General features: G+C 48.3%; 1 protein-coding gene across 6 annotated transcripts in view; it reads left to right on the forward strand.

Moving 5' to 3' along the window:
* Nucleotides 1-20,187, forward strand: part of PLCL2 (phospholipase C like 2) — a 212,637-nt gene that overhangs the window by 103,825 nt on the left and 88,625 nt on the right. For 5 of the 6 annotated variants that reach the window (XM_069568763.1, XM_069568723.1, XM_069568733.1 and 2 more), the window contains exon 2: nucleotides 16,700-19,186. In XM_069568763.1, the coding sequence (XP_069424864.1) occupies nucleotides 16,700-19,186 (2,487 nt within the window). Of the gene's footprint in view, nucleotides 1-2,245; nucleotides 2,334-16,699; nucleotides 19,187-20,187 lie in introns of all 6 variants that reach the window. The other variant, XM_069568752.1, reaches the window with a different exon arrangement.

A 20,187-nucleotide genomic window follows, 5' to 3' on the forward strand; every position in this document is an offset into this window, starting at 1 on the left:
TTTGTTTCCCGGCACCCTCTCTCCAGAGTCTCAGTGGGGCCTTGGTGAATCAGGGCAGGGTTGCAAAATGAACTGAAGGGTCCACCTTCAAAACCCTCAGAAGTCTAAGCACTGTTTAGAAGTGGGGGTAATTCTTGGAGTAAAGCCTGCGTCTCACTTAAGAAGGGCTTTGGGGGATTAGTTTGCAGGCAGACCGAGAATAACGCCCACAGGGTCACACAGAGTCGGACTCGACTAAGGACACGCAGACCCAGAAGGAGTCCTCGTTTTTACTTCTGGATAACTTTCGTGAAATAAAATGCAGTTTAATTAAATGTGGCATTTTTAGCTTAGGCTAGCAGAAATACATATAAGGTCCATACATGCCTGATAAGTGCCTATTTTTCATTCTCACACCAGAATTCTGAAGCATGTTAGTAAAAAGCGCTTCTAGTTCCATATCTCAAAATGAAAGTATGCAGCATTACTTTGTAAGATTGCTCGAACTTCTTGGTTTTGTAATCAAGACAGTATGATGCAGAGACCTCTGCTGATAGTGTGTTCTGTGCGTTTGGGGTGAACTTTGTACCTGCTGCGTGATTAATCGTGCATGGTGGCTGGTCACGTCTCTCAGCACTCGGGGCTTGGAGCAGCGAGGGCTAGAAACGGTGACAGGAGATTTCACTGAAGCCTGAGACTGCTTCAGTCACTGGCGGCACAGGCCCATTTAAAATGCATTAATGATGAGATTTTGCTGGGTTGTAAAACTGCTTTTCATTTCAGTTTGATGAGCTAATTAATTTGGAAGGGACTCGTGGTTTTAAAAGGGTCCTGGCTGATTCAGGGGAAATGGCAGGACCAGACCTTCTGCCATCCAAATTGGCATCGCTCTGTTTTCCAAATGCTCTGGATTAATCACTTGAGCCTTATGGATTCCTGCCATGTAGGCATTGGCATTTCTATTGATTTCTTAACCCAAGTGTAGCTTTTAATTTAAAAGAACGGGCCTTACTTTGGGCATGACAGAGAGCATGTGTATATTGTTGCTTCCCTCATAGCTCAGTTGGTAAATCATCTGCCTGCAGTGCAGGAGACCTGGGTTCGATTCCTGGGTTGGGAAGATCCCCTGGAGAAGGAAGTAGCAACCCACTCCAGTGTTCTCGCCTGGAGAATCCCACGGGCAGAGGGGCGTGGCAGGCTACAGTCCACGGGGTCGCAAGAGTCGGACGTGACTGAGTGGCTCAGCCACCACCATTGTTGCTCATAGGGAAGCTGTTTTTGTGACATGTCAGCAGCTGTTTGCGTTAGAAAATCTTCTATTTGCATACAGTACCTCTATATAGAAAAGTGGTGAGTTGGAAATTGACTATAACTTAAAATTTTTTTCAACAAATAAAGAACTTCAATAGTAATAATTTTTAAAAAAACTTATTGTGGTAATCATTGCATGATGTATGTAAGTGAAATCACTGTGTTGAACACCTTAAACATTTACAGTGCTGAGGATGGAATTATAGCTCAATAAAACTGGAAGGGGAAGAATTTGGATTATAACAAGTATAACTTTTTGAGATAACTGTAAGTGTTTAAAAAGTCATTTTAAAAGGATAGAGCTTTCTCTTTGGTGTTTGAAGTGATGAGCCTGTAAGCAGTAATCTTTGAGTTCATTCATTCATTTGGGGGGTTCATAAATAGTTAAGTGTTTTGTATCCTTTAGCTCAGTTGTTTTAGGCTGTGAAGGCAGAAACACCTACATGAATGGGCTGTTGATTCTTAAAGTTGTAAAACGAATGAGGCCTCTCTCGATGTGTTGACCTTTTTACAGCAGGTGGTGACTTGTCTTTGCACGCAGAAGACGTGCACTGGATTTTCAGCTTGGTACTTACGGTTAGTTCTCCGTCCGTGGCTCTGACACGTGCGCTCCGGGCTGCAGAGGCCCTCCCAGAGGAGGCCCGAGTCCTCCGCAGGGCTGTGTTTCCTCCTGGAGTGCTGCAGGCCTCTTGCCTGGCTTCCCTTCTCCCCCCTTTCCCCGGGCCCCCCGAGCTTCTTCAGACGCCGCAGGCTCTGTCCCGTCTCCTGCCTTTGCATCTTCGGTTCTTTCTGATTAAACTCCTCTCCTCTCACATTTCCCCGGGGTCCCACTCAGAGTCATCCCTGGGGTAAGCTGGTGAGGGCCCCATCTCCTCTTGCTTCGCTAAGGACTTTGCTCCTTCAGAGATCAGTTCCCTCCTCCAGGATCATTACTTTTCTCTTCTTCCCTGAACAGATCCCTTCAGCACGGAAACCTCTGAATAAAAAAAGAAACACACGCGCTGTAACTACTGATTCCTTTGCCTGGCTCCTCCTTTGCCGAGGTAACTGCACTCACCATCTGCATTCCTTATTAACCGCTGTCTCCAGCTCACTCTAGAGGCCTTCTGGCCTCTGCTCCTACCCTGAAACTGCTCTTGCCCGGGTCAACAAAGAGTTCTGTGCTTCCAGACCTCAAGCACCTACCACTAACTTAACATCAAAGAAAGCATTTTAAAGGGGCTAGAGAGGTGAAAAGACATGGGCCAGACAGCAAAGCGGGTTGCGGAGGTGCATCCAGCTGTATCAGTGACGCCATTAAATGCGAATGGATTATGTAATACACTCAAAGGCAGAGACTGTCAGAGTGCGTTTTTCTTTTTTTTTAAGATGCAACTAAATTCAAAGATAAAAATAGTTTGAAAGCAACAGGATGGGAGAAAATGTATTATGCAAGCAGCAACTGTAAGAAGGCTGGAGAGGCTCTGCTAATACTGAGCAAGCTTCACTTTCTTGACCTTAACCTCTCAGGAGCATCATTGACTGTTCTTATACAGACACTTTATTTTTTGGCTGTTATAATACCACAGTATTCTGGCTGCGATAATACCTCCAGAATACTAGAAATTCCATTTCTAGCTTCTGCTTTCTTGCCTCTTTTGCTAGTCCCTCTTTCTGTACCCAACCTAAATTATTAGAATGCATCAGATTAAATCCGAGGTCATCTTTTCTGTCTCTCCTCCTTCAGTAGGTAATCTGCTGCGGCCATCTGTAGGTGCCGAGGCTTCTACATTTTTAGGCTTGGCCTCTCTTCAGATTTCCAGATTCATGTATTTAACTGCCTAATCGATATCTTCACTTGGATATCTAGAGGCATCTCAAACTTAGCATATTCAAAATAAAACTACTGATTGCCCCTCTCAAAAAACTCCTCCTTAATCTTCCCCGTCTAAATAAGTGGCGTTACTGTGCACCATTTAGTCAAGCCAGAAACTTGGCAGTCACCTTCGATTCCTGCGTCCCACTCGTGTGCCTGTCGGTCCGTCAGCGAGTGTCGCCAGCCCCATCATCTATGTCATCCTGAAACCGTCTCTCTCTCCGGCTCTGCCGTCACCTCTGCGCTCCCAGCTACTGCCGTGCTTTGTCTGCGGTTCTGTGGTTGCCTTTTCACCACTGACGTCTCTCTGTCCCCACTCTTTCTTCTTTCTAATCCACTCTCCACTGGGCTCTGTTTTAAAAGAGTAAATCAGACCACGAAGCTCTCCTTTAAGCTGCTGCTCTTAGGATGAAATCCAGACGCCTTCCTGTAAGAATCTGCGGGGTGTGGTCTCTGCGCCTCCCCGTGGCCTCCTTCAGGCTCGTCCAGCTGACTGCAGCTGCTCTGGCCGCCTTGCAGCGCTGGAGTGCTCAGGCCCGTGTGAGCCTCGGTGTCTCTGCGCTTGCTTGTCACTCTTTCTCGAGGGCAGAGGGGAGTGAGCGGCAGAGGGCAGACCCACCAGCGGTTAGCGTGTTGGAGGGGTCTGTCCAGAAACCTGTCTGAGTGAAGACCTGGAAGAAAGGGGAGGCATGGAGCCCCCAGCCCAGCTGGAGACTGGGAATCTTTGGAGAAGAGCTGTAGGGATTTTTGGCTGAGGGTTGCAGGACAGGGAAGGGACCTCCAAAGCCCTATGGGCCTTGAGCGTGGGACTCATGGTTTATAGCAGTAGTTGCTAGGTTGGGCAAGCATGGAAGGAAATATTAGGACTTCAGTTTAATTTTGTGAATGTTTTCCAGCCTGTACACTCTGTTAATAGACAGCACATGTATTTAATTTATAAATAAATAAACAGTTTAGCAGACTGGTCAATAATGAGATCATGTAAATGAAAAGCACTTTGTTGTTTTTTTTTTTTAAATAAGTGCTTTGAATTTGTGAAAATCTCCAAACAAAGAAAAGGCCAGAAGCAGATGACTTCACTGGTTCTACCAAACATTTGAAGAAGAATTGACACCAATCCTCAAACTCTTCCTTTGTGGTTCTGTGTTATCAATTGTAACATTGATTTCTGATTTTATTTGAGTTCTCTTTCTCTTTTTCTTGGCAAGTCTAGCTCACGGGCTGTTTGTTTATCTTTAAAAAATAAAATGAAACTGCGATCAGCTTCATGAATCTTCTCTGTTGTCTTTTAAGATCAATTCCGTTTATTTCCACTCTCATCTCTGCTGTTTCCTCCTACCAACTTTGTTCTTAGCTTGGTCTTCATCTTCTAGTTCCTTGAGGTGTAACGTTAGGTTGTTTGTAACTTTCTTATTACGGTGGCCACTTGTCCTTATGAAGTGCCCTCTTAAACCTGTTTTTGCTGCAGCCCATACATTTTGGTATGTTGCATTTCCATTTTCATTTATCCCCGGTATTTTTTATTTCTTCTTTGACCCAACAGTTGTTCAGTGGCATATTGTGTTTAATCTCCACATGTCTGTAAAGTTTTCCTGTAACTGGTTTTTAGTTTTACACCATGGTGGTCAGAAAAGATCCCTGATACGATTTCACTCTTCCATTTGTTAAGACTTGTTTTGTGGCCTAGCGCGTGATCTGCCCTGGAGAATGTTCCGTGTGCGTTTGAGAAGAATGTGTGTTCTGTTCCTCTCGGATGGGATGTTCTAGTATGTATCTGTCAAGTCCATCTTGTCTCATGTGCCATTTAAGAGCAGTGTTTCCGCACTGATTTTCCATCTGGATGACCTAACCATTGATGAACATGGGGTGTCACAGTCCCTTACTACGATTCTGTTGCTGTGTATTTCTCTCTTTGGGGTCTGCTGATGTTCACTTTCCGTGCTTAGGTGCTCCATCCGGTGTTGGGTACCTGCGTATTTACAAGCATCATATCCTCTTGTTGGACTGACCCCTTCATCACTAAGATAAAAATTCATCAGAAGGTGTTACTGTTCTGACTGCTTGAATTGGTCCAGCCAGGGGTTATAGAATATAAGATATGGCCCATTCCCGCAGAAAGTTAACTTTCTATTTGAGTAGATAAGACTAACCCACATAAAACAGCTGGAGATCTGACTATAATTAAGTGTCAAATTCTAAGGCAGAGACTATACATTCTGCATGAGTTTGGAGAAGAGACAACATTGAGGCCTGGACTACTGCAGGCCCACGAATGGCCTGAGACCGAAAAGAATATTTTGTGGAAAGCTGAGTTTCCCATTCACATGAACTGTGCTTTTTTTCCCCCTGATACTCCCACACACCACCCCCCCAACACATACACTAATTTCATATGCAGATAAACCACTGGGTTTAAAAAAAGCCCTTGAAAGAAGGTGGGTTTTTTTCCCCCTTCAAGATAAGATAGAAAGAAAATAATAAACAAGAGGAGGGCATAAAAATATTGTTGGTGAGGCAGTTTTCCTTTAGTCTTTTAATTTTAAAATAGCTGTGGAATTATTAAAATCCCTGACTGAAAGATCTGCTGTTCTTCTTTGTTGTGATGGGTATAGCCCACAGAGTAGCTTTTCCTGCATCGGGATCTCTGTGGAAGCTTTGCTTCTGACTCCTGACTGCCCTGGACTGCCATCACCTTCCTCTCGACGCAGTGATGGATGTGAGGATTAAAAAATGAGGAAAATGAATTCTTCCTCCTAAGCTACTCTGACGTTGTGAAGAATCAGCACGATTTAAGGGGAGAGTGGTGACTGAGAAGGTACTCAAGTTAGTAGCTAAGAACTCACATTATGTGATTTGACTTGCATACCTTTTAAAATTCAGTATGATTTACCAGAGAATTATTAACAACTGAGGTTATATAACCACATCTCAAAATAGCTCTGTAGTATAGGAAGACTGTGGTCAGCAGGATTTATAATGTGCTAAATAAGGAATTATCATATACACAGTTGAGAAACACAGATTTCACCTCAAAGTGAGCCACTTAAGCACCATTATTACAGATTATGAATTAAAATTCATCAGTATCAGTATTTTTGCTGGAATGTAGAGTAGCACAAGTGTAGTTTATAGGGGCTCATTGTTCACCCTTAAGTTTTTCATTACTGGAGAAATCCAATGAATTTTATTGCAGTTTACGTTTGATACAGATATGGATGACAGTTTTGTAAATTTACTTTGAATAAATAGTTTGGTTGCAATGAAACTGTTTCACCAAAAGAATGTTGTCTTGAAAGTATTATATTCCATTCTGGTCCACTGATTTTATAATTAAAACCCCAGTGTTTTCAAGGCAGGTGTAACCTATTGCATTGAATGATTTGGAAGCTTTAACCTGACCTGGAAAACTTCATTTTATAGGAACTGGGAAACTACCTTCTTTACGTGTAGTTGTTTGGAACACTGTAGGAAGTGATACGGGAATTATGAAGAAGAAGGAATCGTCTGAAAAATTCTGATCAGAGGGTGCTTTCAGTGGTCACTGGATTATTTCTTAGATAAAACTATTATGGGGATCGTTGCTTCAGAACTTTAAAAAATGGTTTTGCCTACGTACCAGCCTTGGCTGGGCCTTTCCTGGCGGCACAGGCGTTTCTCTGGCTGCGGCAAGCAGGGCTACTCTAGTTGCGGGGCGTGGCTCCTGGTTGCGGTGCCTCCCGCGGCTGCAGGCTCCCGGGCGCGCCGGCCTCAGTGGCTGCGGCGCGTGGGCTGCGTGGTCGGGGTTGCCGGGCTCCAGAGCACGTGCTCCGCAGCACGTGGGATCTTCCGGGACCAGGAATCGAACCCGTGTCTCCTGCACTGGCAGGCAGATCCTTTACCGCTGAGCCACCAGGGAAGCCCGGCGGTTTTTACACACGAATAGTTCTGCTGCTGAGTCTCTTCAGTCCTGTCCGACTCTCTGCGACCCCATAGACGGCAGCCCACCAGGCTCCCCCGTCCCTGGGATTCTCCAGGCAAGAACACTGGAGTGGGGTGCCATTTCCTTCTCCAATGCACGAAAGCGAGAAGTGAAAGTGAAGTCGCTCAGTCGGGTCCGACTCTTCCCGACCCCATGGACCGCAGCCCACCAGGCTCCTCCGTCCATGGGATTTTCCAGGCAGGAGTCCTGGAGTGGGGTGCCATTGCCTTCTCCATGAATAGTACATGAGTTAAATTGTGTCGCTGAATTGATGGGATTTAAAATTAACAGGTTACTTTTAAGAAGGGGCTTATTTCTTTGTTCTTTCTGGACAAGGAGAGTGCAGCCTTCTGAAGCTTCATTTTGAGAGGGCATTTGGCTGTTTTGACAGGTTCTCGAGGTGTCTTGTGCGTCGCATCCGTTTGGTTGTGCTGGGAAGTTCTCTGGTAGCATTAAGTACTGGCTTCAGTTAAGGCCCAGAGAGGGTGCTGTGCACCCTGATTCTTCTGGGATGGGGCCCACGCTCCACAAACCCTAGGTGATTCGAGTACTGCAGCGGCACATTTGTGACAGTGTTTCTTTTTATTCTTCTTTCATGAAGAAGTTCTTTCAGCCTGAAATGTATTTATTCAGTTCTGTTCAGTTCAGTTCAGTCGCTCAGTCATGTCCAACTCTTTGTGACCCCATCGACTGCAGCACGCCAGGCCTCCTTGTCCATCACCAATTCCTGGAGTTGACTCAAACTCATGTCCGTCGCATCAGTGATGCTGTCTAATCATCTCATCCTCTGTCGTCCGCTTCTCCTCCCGCCTTCAATCTTTCCCAGCACTAGGGTCTTTTCTAGTGAGTCAGTTCTTCACATCAGCTGGCTAAAGTATTGGAGTTTCAGCTTCAGCATCAGTCCTTCCAGTGAATATTCAGGACTGATTTCCTTTAAGATAGACTGGTTGGATCTCCTTGCAGCTCAGCAGGGTCTAACACAGAGTATATAAAAATTCAGGCAGTGTTTAGCGAACTTTCCCAGTATGACCTCATTTTATCATTATAGCAACCCTATGAAGCAGGGACTGTAAGTAACATGTGGGGGGCAGGCATTTTTTAATCCCTGTTTTACAGGCGGGAAATCTGAGGGATAGAGAACACGCAATGCTAGCTCACATCCTGTGACTCATCACATTTCCATGGGTAATTCCTAAACTAGAAAGTCCATAGATTGCTGGATTATTTTGTTCTACCTTGGAATAGAGACCATTTCACAGCGATAAATAATAGCTCTTTTGCGATTGGTTGACTTTGCTGTTTTTATTAGCGAAACTCCATTACTGATATCCATAAATGATGTCGTTCTTTCTTTCCTGTCTCTTAGTCCGCCATTTCTCTTTTGGATAACCTTAAAATTACCTTTACAATCCTGTAAAACCTTTTATCCTTTGCCTTTAACATTTAAGGTTGACATTCTTTCTTACGAAATGATAAATCTTTGTCTTCTAAAATTTATGTTAATAAAGCCAAGATTCTAAACTTCTTAGAAGAAGTGAGATGGGTTTGCAAATTACTTTCAGAATCCAGTCAGTTTTGTGCAGCCTCTGAAACTCACCCGTGACTCCTCACAGACCTACATTTTCGTTAGGGACACCTTCATCTGGGGAATTAGAGGGAAATTCAGGGACTACGGCCCTTTGAAAGAGAATCGCTTTTCTCATCAGCATTCACTGCACGTACCACATCTGCAAACAGGATCCAGTAGGCAGTCTGTGGCTAGATGTGAGTGGATCACCTGGAATCCGCTTGAGCTGTAGTGCTTACCTCCATTCCTCCGTGTTTCACGTTCTTTTTCACTCTGGCCGCCTTAAACTTTCCTCTTTGCATGTATTTTTCAGCAGGTTGACTCCAGTACGATAAGCCCAGGAGTGCGTGTGTGTGCCGTCGTGCTTGAGTTTCTCGGATCTAATTTTGGGAAATTCTAGGACATTATTCCTTCTCGTGCTGTCTCTCTCTTATCCTGCTGGGACTCAGTTTTCACATATGTTCTACAACAACTCTGGGATGCTGTTTTACATTTTCTACTTTTAAAATCTCTTTGTGTTTTATTTTGGACAATTTCTGTTGACACCTTTTCAAGTTCACTGACTCTTTCCTTGGCTATGTTCAGTCTGCTTATAAGCCTATCAAAGGAATTCATCAGCTCTGATATTTAGAGTTTTTAAATAGCATTTCCATTGAACTCGTTTTTATAGTTTCCATCTTTCTGCTGAAATAGCCCATTTCCATGAAAGGCTCCTGAATACTGTCTACCCCCCATTCCTTTGTATATTAATACGAGTTGTCTTAGAATCCCCGTCTGAAAGGTCTGGGTTCCCTCTGAGTCTGACTGCTCATTGCTTTCTCTTAACAGTGGATTTTTTTTACCTTGTGTGTGTGTGTGTGTGTGGTCTAATTTTTATTGAACGCTAAACATCATGTTTAATGGAGACTGAGGTAAATACTATTTATGCTCAGAAATGAACGTGCCTCTTCTTCTTCTAGGTCTTTCTTGTTTGGGGAAGTTGAGTTACTCTGGTCAATAACTGATCTGGGCTTCTGTTTTAAGTTGCCATTGTTACCTTGAGAGTCCCACTCCTCCAAAGTCCTCTACCTGAGGACCATGCCACCACGGCCTTGTGTCTAGGGGGGGACTGGGGTCCAGGGGTTTCACGCGAGGCTCCTGCTCTGCCATGGGCTTCCAGCTGCAGCGCCTGCGTCAGAAAGAGGTCTCTCTCCACAGTCTTGCCCCTCCCCCAGGGTGCACCGCTTGCCACGTGGTGCTTGGCTTCTTCTGGACTCAAGGGGATTCTCAGCCCCCCGGTCTAGTTTCAGTCTTAGGAAGCCGTATGCAGCTGGGCTTCAGGACTGGGACCCTTGGGCACCCCGTCCTGCTCCCCGAGTCATCAGGCTCCGCTGTGTCCGTGGCGCTGTTCCCCCTTCCACTGATGGTGGCAGAGTTCTGCATTATTGGTGCAGGCTTCCTAGTCTGAGGGGTGGTAGGTCTTGGCCCGCAAGCCTGCAGAAGTAGATGGATTTTGCTTCTGCCTTTCCCCGAGTGGCCCAGGGGAAAGCAGGCTTACCGCAGGCAGGCTTAAGGCTTTTGCTTCTGGATGGGAGCGGGGCTGGGGGAGTGGTCAGGTTCCGTGGTGACCCTTCACCTGCTGCATTCCTGGGCCCTAGAGAGGGGCTGCCTCCCGCTCTGCCCCTGTCTTCCTCGGGAGCAGCCCACGAGGCTTCCCTGGGAGTGCCGTCTCGCCCTGTGTGTGGGGCTCCCAGTCACCCAGCCCGATGCAGTGAGCAGCCTTCAGGGCTTCCTTACAATTGTAAGTGATCTTTCGTATGCACTTCGGTGATGGCCCCCCTTCCTCCCGCGCTCTGCAGGCTGTGACATGACACTGCCTGTGTCTTTCCTGTCCTCGCAGGGGCCTCCACCCCTCGGCACTCAGGTCCCTCGCGACCACGGCTCTCTGATGGGCATAAGAAAGCTGGTGACCTTATTGACAGCCTGGTTTGTTTCTTGCCAAGTGGGAACACGTTCCCTTTCGGCTTTCTGGATCAGAAGCCGCCGTCGGAGCTGGACCCGCCTGCCCCGGGGACTCTCCCGACACCCGCCGGCTCCCAAGCCGTCAGCAGGTCGGTGAGGGGTGCGTCCTCGGGCCGAGCAGCTTTCTGTCGCTCACAGCGAAGGGCCCCTCCATGCGAGCGGGAGGCAGCAGTCGGCCGTACCTCGCTTTCCTTCAGGTCATTTTGTTCTTTGTCGATTCATCTGACGCGGTGAAATGACCTTCAGAGTGACCGGTTTTGCTCCAGATCTTTGCTTTTTTTTTTCTTTTTTGTTCATCTAGGAGAGCACATCAAAGTTTTAAAGACGTATGAGAAAACCTTGCAAGGTAACCCTGATGTGCCCGGCATGACGTATTCCTTCAGCTCAGAGCTATCGTTACCGAGCTACAGAAAGGTCAGGCCTTGCTGTGCCTTCTGATGGGGCTGCAAGTTGCTTCTGGGGTGTTTTGTTTTGTTAAAGATAGATGTTTCTCTAACTCAGTGTTTCTAAACTCTCTTTAATTCCCAGACTCCCTCTAGTAAACATAAAGATCTCATATTCTTGTCTAATGTTACTTACAAATCAGATTACAAATCAGATTAAATAACTGAACTCACCTAAACCAGAAGGGTAAACGCTGCTCCGTCCACAGGCCCCACCCCCGTTCTGTCAGTGCCCCCCCCCCCAGCCCCGCCACGAGAACCACTGCCCCTTCTCCCGGTGTATGACTCTTGATGTTGATTCGTCATTTTCTCCTAGTGTTTACTGAGACACTCCCTGATAGCTCCGCTGGTAAAGAATCCGCCTGTGATGCAGGAGACCTGGGTTCCATCCCTGGGTGGGGAAGGTCCCCTCGAGAAGGGAAAGGCTACCCACTCCAGTATTCTGACCTGGAGAATTCCATGGACAGTATAGTCCATGGGGTCGCAAGGAGTTGGACACGACTGAGTGACTTTCACTGTCTCTGGCAATCAAACAGAAAATGGAAAGAAATCAGCTAGAAATACAGGAGGGAGACCTCCCTGGTGGTCCAGCGGGTGAGAACCTGCCTTGCAATGCAGGGGACGCAGGCTCGATCCTGGGCTGGGGGGTGGGAATCCCGCATGCTGTGGAGCAGCTGGGCTGCACGCGGGTCTAGGGGGGATCCCACGTGCTGTAGGTGCTGACGCCCAGGCACTGTGGAGCCTGCGGGCCAGCGCTGAGCCCCGCCACGACTGGGGGTCCGTGCTCTGCAGATCCTGCCTGGTATAAGGAAGACCCCGTGGGCCATGGCTGAGCCCCGCCACAACTGGGGGTCCATGCTCTGCAACGAGAGATCCTGCCTGATTCAAGGAAGACCCCGCAGGCCACCGCTGAGCCCTGACACACCCAAATACATCAATAATTTTGAAAGGAAAAAAGAAGGACATACAAGAGGAATGCCTTGGGACTCGGGAGGCCTGTCCCTCCCAACCGGACAGCAGCTCCTGGCCCTTGAGGCCAGGCTGCGGCTCCTTGGGTGGGTGTCCCCTTCTCCAGGAGGCGCCTTGGTGGTTGTGTTGAAACCGAGCCCCTTGGAGCCTGCAAGAGAGTGAGGCCCGTGTGTCTGTCTCCTCACTCCAGGATGAGAGTGTTTGAAACCGCCCACCCCCATTACGGACTGGACTGTGCCCTCCAAAATAACCCCGTCAACCCTCATTTTAGAGGTGAAAAGGTAGTGACAAGCCTCTGTTACATAAAGTAGGCAGTCTTGTTAGAAGCAGGTATGTTTTTCCACTGGGCTCTGTGTGGCCACTTCCCTTTATAATGTTAGACATAAGTTCTGTGAAGGCTTTCATTCCTCCTGAGCTTGCTGTGGTGCGAAAGAGCTTGCTTATCGCCTCTTTCTGGAAGAGCTTGCTTATTGCCTCTTTCTGGAAGAGCTTGCTTATCGCCTCTTTCTGGAAGAGTTTGCTTATTGCCTCTTTCTGGCTCACTGCTTTCACAAAATTATTCCTGGTCCTAAAGTGTTATTCTCGATACGTGTGGGTTAAATGTATAGATGAATCTTTCAGCTTCTGTCCCACTCAGAATTCTGTGATCCTGTATCGAGGATTGAGAATTTCAGGGTTGGTGCGGAGGCGGGTTCTTTGGGTAGCTGGCTTTCTTCTACACGAGACCTCACGTTTGTGTTCCTTCTCTTGGAGTGGAAAGTGCTGATGGAGCAGCAGGGATAGTGGCCCAAGGTTATTTACAGGCTGTGGTTCTTACCTGCCGGGAGCTCAGCTGATGCATGCTTACAGCATTCAGAGCCAGTTCCAAAGCGTCACCTGTACTATTTTTGAAAGTGTTTGGAGGCATCTCCATCTCAGCAGAAAAGCATGTCTCTTACTCTGATGTTAGGAGAGTCAGTGCGCCTAAGTCGCATGAGTTTAGTTTTCCTTTAGTTAAAAGGAACTGTAGGTGTAGCACAGACACTTTCCTCACTTTTTAATTTCATATTTGAGCTCAGCCCACTCCAGTGCTCTTGCCTGGAGAATCCCAGGGACGGAGGAGCCTGATGGGCTGCCGTCTCTGGGGTTGCACAGAATCGGACATGACTGAAGCGATTTAGGAGCAGCAGCAGCAACATTCAGAGGCAACATAGCAAATAGATTCCGATTCTGCTGCAGACGAGCTGCCTAGCTGAGGCACATGATCTCTGCTAAAAGTGAAAAACAGTGGAAATGAATACAAGTGGGACCAAGATTCTGGGACAATAGAGGCAAGGAAGACAGCAGCGAAGATCAGAGACTACAAGCTGCTTCTTAGAAAAGATAAACAAAATTGATAAACCTTCAACCAGACTCATCGCGAAAAAAAACAGAAAGGGCTCAAATCAATAAAACTGGAAATGAAACAAGGAGATTACAACTGACCCCGCAGAAATACAGAGATCATAAGAGACTACTACAAGCAGCTCTATGCCAATAAAGCGGCCGAGCTGGAAGAAATGGGTTCGTTCTTAGAAAGGCAGAGTCTCCGGAGCAGGAGGAAACGGAGAGTGCGGACAGAGCAATCGCGAGCACTCCGCAGACAGAAGGTTCTGGGGCAGACGCGGCCGGCGGGGCCCGGGTCTCCCCTCCGCGTGCACGCCCTTCCTTTCTCGGGGCCCCGGGGGCCGGCTCGCCCTCATGTCCTGCCGCCGCTTCCGGCCAAGGGTCCTGGTCCCGCCCGGGATGAGGGCCAGCTCCCCTGTCGTCCGCCTCTAGGCACGCACCCTTCTCCTGCGATGCTTTCTCATGGCTTTGTCTGCCGGTGGGGAGGGAGAGACAGGCTCCGGGTGCTGTGGAGAGAACAGGGGTGGTTCTGGTCGGGAAGGAGGGAGGTGCGGCCTCTGCTTAGGGGAGTCCGCGCTGTCTCTGCCTCAGCCTGGACTGGGGGGCCGTCACGTGCCTGTGGCGGGTCAGGGCCCTAAAGTCACCCAGCAGAGCCTGTGAGGAGCAGGGTTGTGTTTCTGCCACCACGAGGATGCAGCTGAAGCCACTGCTTGTCCCGTGGATGTGGGCGGGCAAGCACGCGGGGACAGGCAAGCACGTGCGGGCGTTACTAACCTGCTTTGAAACTTGCCTTTTCCATCTGAATAGCAAAGAGGTTCCAGATATGCTGTTGTAATAAATTAGAAAGTGGTGGTCCAGTGTTAAGCAATATGTTGAGAAAGACAGAATAAATGATTACAATGCTGAGAAAATGCTGTATACATATTTCAGTGAATAAGTGGTCAGTACCTCCATTTAGCTTTGTGATCCTTTTTACTAATGGCAGCTTTGAGATATAATTTATAAAAATTATAAAGCTACTTAATTAGCATGTCATCCTTAGGAAAGTGTGTTGTTGAAGGTAAAGACAACCCTCACTCTGGAACTCATGCATTTTTTCATGCCCTTATGCATGGCTGGCTATAACCTTAATTTCATGCCAACTTGCTTAAATAGATAGAATACAATCTAAATTTAAGGGATTGGAACAGCTGTAGTACAGCGTACTATGGATACCATCACTGCAGTTTTTCTGTCTTCTGCACTTTATTGTTCTGAGGATACAACTGTAAAGAAATACTCTGCCATCCAGCCTTTCTATTTTCTCTTGGCGTTCAGATCACAAAAGCCTCTCAGGTTCATTCGGAAACTTCGAGGGAAATGATACCTATGTGATTTAAAGTTTAATTACCTCTGCAAATTGCTTTTGGAAGTATAGGTATTTGAAAAATAAAAGTGGTTTTAAATTTCAGACCTAACGAATAGTTTAATCACTTTTCAAAATGGAGAGGTTTTATTCAAAATAGATTCTCTCCAGAGCAGGAAGGTTAGAATGCCTTTGTATGAGATTTTGCCTGCTCTTTACTTTATTGCCATGAAAGTCATATCATCCCAATCTTTCTCTCTGTTTCTTATTTATGAATATAATGACTTACTGAAAATTGATCACTAATTTCATATACCTCCTGCGAGGCAGTGTCAAGTTTTAGGTTTAAACTGTGAAAGATGTAGCGAGGTCATCTGAGCATTTTTTAAAATAAAATAATAAAGACGTCTGTACAGGGAAAGAACTTAAATACATACGTAGATGTGGCGTCAGCTCCTCATGGTGGACACCCAGGACATTATGCAGGGAAGCTGAGGAACAATGCAAAGCGCCTTAGACGTCAGGTGCTGCCTGATGTTCTCACTTGGTAGTGCTGCTGCTGCTGCTGAGTCGCTTCAGTCGTGTCCGACTCTGTGCGACCCCATAGACGGCAGCCCACCAGGCTCCCCCGTCCCTGGGATTTTCCAGGCAAGAACACTGGAGTGGGTTGCCATTTCCTTCTCCAGTGCATGAAAGTGAAAAGTGAAAGTGAAGTCCCTCAATCGTGTCTGACTCTCAGTGACCCCATGGACTGCAGCCTACCAGGCTCCTCTGTCCATGGGATTTTCCAGGCAGGAGTACTGGAGTGGGGTGCCATTGCCTTTTCCTGGTAGCGTTAATAGTTTGTTACTATTAGGAGACTTGTTCTAATCTCTCATCTGGCACACGGGAGCAGGCTTTAATCGAACTCCAGAATTTTAGAAGCGCCGCCACCCGAAGTCTGTGGCTCCCACCCAGACTTAAAATAATGGCAGAAGTAAAACCATATCTATTTGAAGGATTTAGGAGTGTGACTAATCTAATATGAGACTCTGAAGAGCCAGGAATCACTGCTGGAATTCCAGGGTCTACTCATGTAACACATAATTTAATGGCTCATGCCGAGTTTTCCAGACGCAGCCCAGACAGCTCAGTGAGTCCACGTGGGTAGGGAGCGGTTTTAAGCTTTACAGTACATTCCTATTCCCTAGACTGATGCCTAAACTGTAAATGCCGGAGCATCTCCCCTTGGAGAGCGGTTTCCATGGGAATTCTGAGGAAAGTGGTCTAGCGACACCCTTTTGAGAAGCCTGGTTAGGAGAAGGGTGTCCAGCAGGGCCTGCTGAGTGGGTGTGTGACCCGTGTGTGACTCGGGCCCTGCTGGGGTCTTAATGCCCTTCTACAGCCTTCTTAAACTCAGTTTCTGAACACCGAGTCCTGCTTGGTCATTTTTCCTCTGAGCCCTGCAAACCCTGTGGCCAGTTCTGTATGCAAGCTTTTATTGTGTTTTGCTTTTAAATCGTGTCTCTTGACATTTATGGATTGCAATTATTCCATAATGATTTTTTTACCTGTCTGTATTAGGCTGTAATGGAGAAGGCAATGGCACCCCACTCCAGTGTTCTTGCCTGGAGAATCCCAAGGACGGGGGAGCCTGGTGGGCTGCCGTCTATGGGGTCACGCAGAGTCGGACACGACTGACGTGACTTAGCAGCAGCAGCAGCAGCAGCAGCAGCAGCATTAGGCTGTAAACACAGAGGCCACTTCTAAGCTTCAGAAGTGAATGAGCGCCATGCATTTTGGGACATACAATAGGAAATCTAAGAGTATGAGTTTTCTCCCAAGGAAATTAAATTTCTGTTCCTAGTCTTGAACACAGAAGCCTACATTTGTGCTCTTCTAATCCACTGTGGTTTTTCTCTCCTAGGATGGTACCAAACAGAAACGGGAGCGGAAGAAGACCGTCTCCTTCAGCAGCATGCCCACAGAGAAGAAGATCAGCAGTGCGAGCGACTGCATTAGTGCCATGGTGGAGGGCTCCGAGCTCAAAAAGGTCCGCTCCAACTCCAGGATTTACCACAGGTATTTCTTGCTGGATGCCGACATGCAGAGCCTGAGGTGGGAACCATCCAAGAAGGATTCTGAGAAAGCCAAGATTGACATTAAGTCCATCAAGGAAGTGAGAACAGGGAAAAATACAGACATATTCCGCAGCAATGGCGTTTCCGACCAGATATCCGAAGACTGTGCGTTCTCGGTCATCTACGGAGAGAATTATGAGTCACTCGATCTGGTTGCCAACTCTGCAGACGTTGCAAACATCTGGGTCACGGGACTGCGGTACTTAATTTCTTATGGAAAACATACCCTTGACATGTTAGAAAGTAGCCAGGACAACATGAGGACTTCTTGGGTTTCACAGATGTTTAGTGAAATTGATGTAGATAACCTGGGACATATAACTCTATGCAGTGCCGTGCAGTGTATCAGGAATCTCAATCCTGGCTTAAAAACAAGCAAAATCGAGCTTAAGTTCAAAGAACTGCATAAATCCAAGGACAAAACTGGTACTGACGTCACAAAGGAGGAGTTTGTTGAGGTTTTCCACGAGCTTTGTACTAGACCTGAAATTTATTTCCTTTTAGTTCAGTTCTCAAGCAATAAAGAATTCCTTGATACCAAGGACCTGATGATGTTTCTGGAGGCAGAGCAGGGTGTGGCGCACATAAATGAGGAAATAAGCCTGGAGATTATCCACAAGTATGAGCCATCAAAAGAGGGTCAGGAGAAGGGCTGGCTGTCCATAGACGGGTTCACCAACTACCTTATGTCACCTGACTGTTACATATTTGATCCAGAGCATAAGAAGGTCTGTCAGGACATGAAGCAGCCTCTGTCTCATTACTTTATAAATTCATCTCACAACACATACCTGATCGAGGATCAGTTCCGAGGCCCCTCTGATATCACAGGGTACATCCGAGCTCTTAAAATGGGTTGCCGGAGCGTGGAGTTGGACGTCTGGGACGGGCCGGATAACGAGCCTGTGATTTACACCGGCCACACCATGACCTCTCAGATTGTCTTCCGCAGCGTCATCGACATCATTAACAAGTTTGCCTTCTTCGCTTCCGAGTACCCGCTCATCCTGTGTTTGGAAAATCACTGCTCCATCAAGCAGCAGAAGGTCATGGTGAGGCACATGAAGAAGATCTTAGGGGACAAGCTGTACACGGCGTCTCCCAACGTGGAGGAATCGTACTTGCCGTCCCCAGACGTCCTGAAAGGGAAGATCCTTGTCAAGGCGAAGAAGCTGTCCTCCAGCTGTTCTGGGGTCGAGGGCGATGTCACCGATGAGGATGAGGGGGCAGAGATGTCCCAGAGGATGGGCAAGGAGAGCACAGAGCTGCCCAACCACTTGCCTGCCAAGCGCTTCCAGCTCTGCAAAGAGCTGTCGGAGCTGGTGAGCATCTGCAAGTCCGTGCAGTTCAAGGAGTTCCAGGTGTCCTTCCAGGCTCAGAAGTACTGGGAGGTCTGCTCCTTCAACGAAGTGCTGGCCAGCAAGTACGCCAACGAGAACCCCGGGGACTTCGTCAATTACAATAAGCGCTTTCTGGCCCGGGTCTTCCCCAGTCCGATGAGGATTGACTCCAGCAACATGAACCCACAGGATTTTTGGAAGTGCGGCTGTCAGATCGTGGCCATGAACTTCCAGACCCCCGGGCTGATGATGGACCTGAACGTGGGCTGGTTCCGGCAGAACGGGAACTGCGGCTACGTGCTACGGCCAGCCATCATGCGGGAGGAAGTCTCCTTCTTCAGCGCCAACACTAAGGACTCGGTGCCAGGGGTCTCCCCACAGCTGCTCCACATCAAGGTCATCAGCGGGCAGAACTTCCCCAAGCCCAAAGGCTCGGGTGCCAAGGGCGACGTGGTGGACCCGTACGTGTATGTGGAGATCCACGGCATCCCTGCCGACTGCGCCGAGCAGAGGACGAGGACCGTGCACCAGAACGGGGACGCGCCCATCTTCGACGAGAGCTTCGAGTTCCAGGTCAACCTGCCCGAGCTGGCCATGGTGCGCTTCGTGGTCTTGGACGACGACTACATCGGCGACGAGTTCATCGGCCAGTACACCATCCCCTTCGAGTGCCTGCAGACGGGCTACCGCCACGTGCAGCTGCAGTCGCTGACCGGCGAGGTCTTGGCGCACGCGTCCCTGTTCGTGCATGTGGCTATCACCAACCGGAGAGGGGGAGGCAAGCCCCACAAGAGGGGCCTCTCCGTGCGGAAGGGGAAGAAGTCCAGGGAGTACGCGTCCCTGAGGACGCTGTGGATCAAAACTGTGGACGAGGTCTTCAAGAACGCCCAGCCCCCGATCCGGGACGCCACGGACCTCAGGGAGAACATGCAGGTAGGCCGGGGTCGCCTCCGCGGAGGCTCAGGAGGCTGCTAGAGGGTTTCGGCGAACAGCTGTGTATCTGATCGAAAGTACTTTGTGAATTCCAGTTACTTGTGAGAGTGCTCACCCACTGATGTCATTTTTTTTTTCCCACCATGTAAATTTCCAAAAGGGCAGTTGGGCCTTCAACACGTTGATGACACTTGGGAATGAGCCGGCCTTGTTTCTGAGACCATAGAAGGCTCTGGTCCTGGTAGCCCCTAAGGAACACTTTTCCTAAAAGCGCAGGTGGGAATCTCTTCTATTTCTGGGCACTCCTGAGCTGGAGCGCACGGACAGCCTGTCGACATGAAAGGACACGCCCCACCCTTTCTTGCCGGGCGATCCTGCTGCGAGAATGGCAAGGCTGTAAACAGCCAGTGTCTGAGTGTTGAGCCTGCGCTTGACTCTGGAGCCCAACAGTCTAGTTGTTTGAGTAAGAGACGCATGATGCCTATATGTATTAGACATCTAAGATAGTAACCACCTCTGAACCACATAGCAGCTGCAAGCAGGCAGTCAGGATTATGTATGTGAGTATTGTCCACGTGTCTAGCAGGATATGGGGGCTGCCAGTGATGAGAACAAGGCGTGAGGCTGCCCCCCCACACATACACACCGACACACACACACACACCAGCCCCCCACACACACCCACACACACGCACACCTGCCCCCGCACGTGCACACACACACACCCCAACCCCAGCACACACACAGACACAGACACACACACACCAGCCCCCGGACACACACACACACACACATACACACCAGCCCCCACACACAGACACACACACCCCAACCCCAGCACACACACACACACACCCCAACGCCAGCACACACACACACACCCCAACCCCAGCACACACACAGACACCCCAACCCCAGCACACACACAGACACAGACACACACACCAGCCCCCGGACACACACACACACACACACACACCCCCCAGCCCCCCCACACAGAC

This window comes from Ovis canadensis, chromosome 1, assembly GCF_042477335.2.
Source record: "Ovis canadensis isolate MfBH-ARS-UI-01 breed Bighorn chromosome 1, ARS-UI_OviCan_v2, whole genome shotgun sequence".
Lineage (NCBI taxonomy): Eukaryota > Metazoa > Chordata > Mammalia > Artiodactyla > Bovidae > Ovis > Ovis canadensis.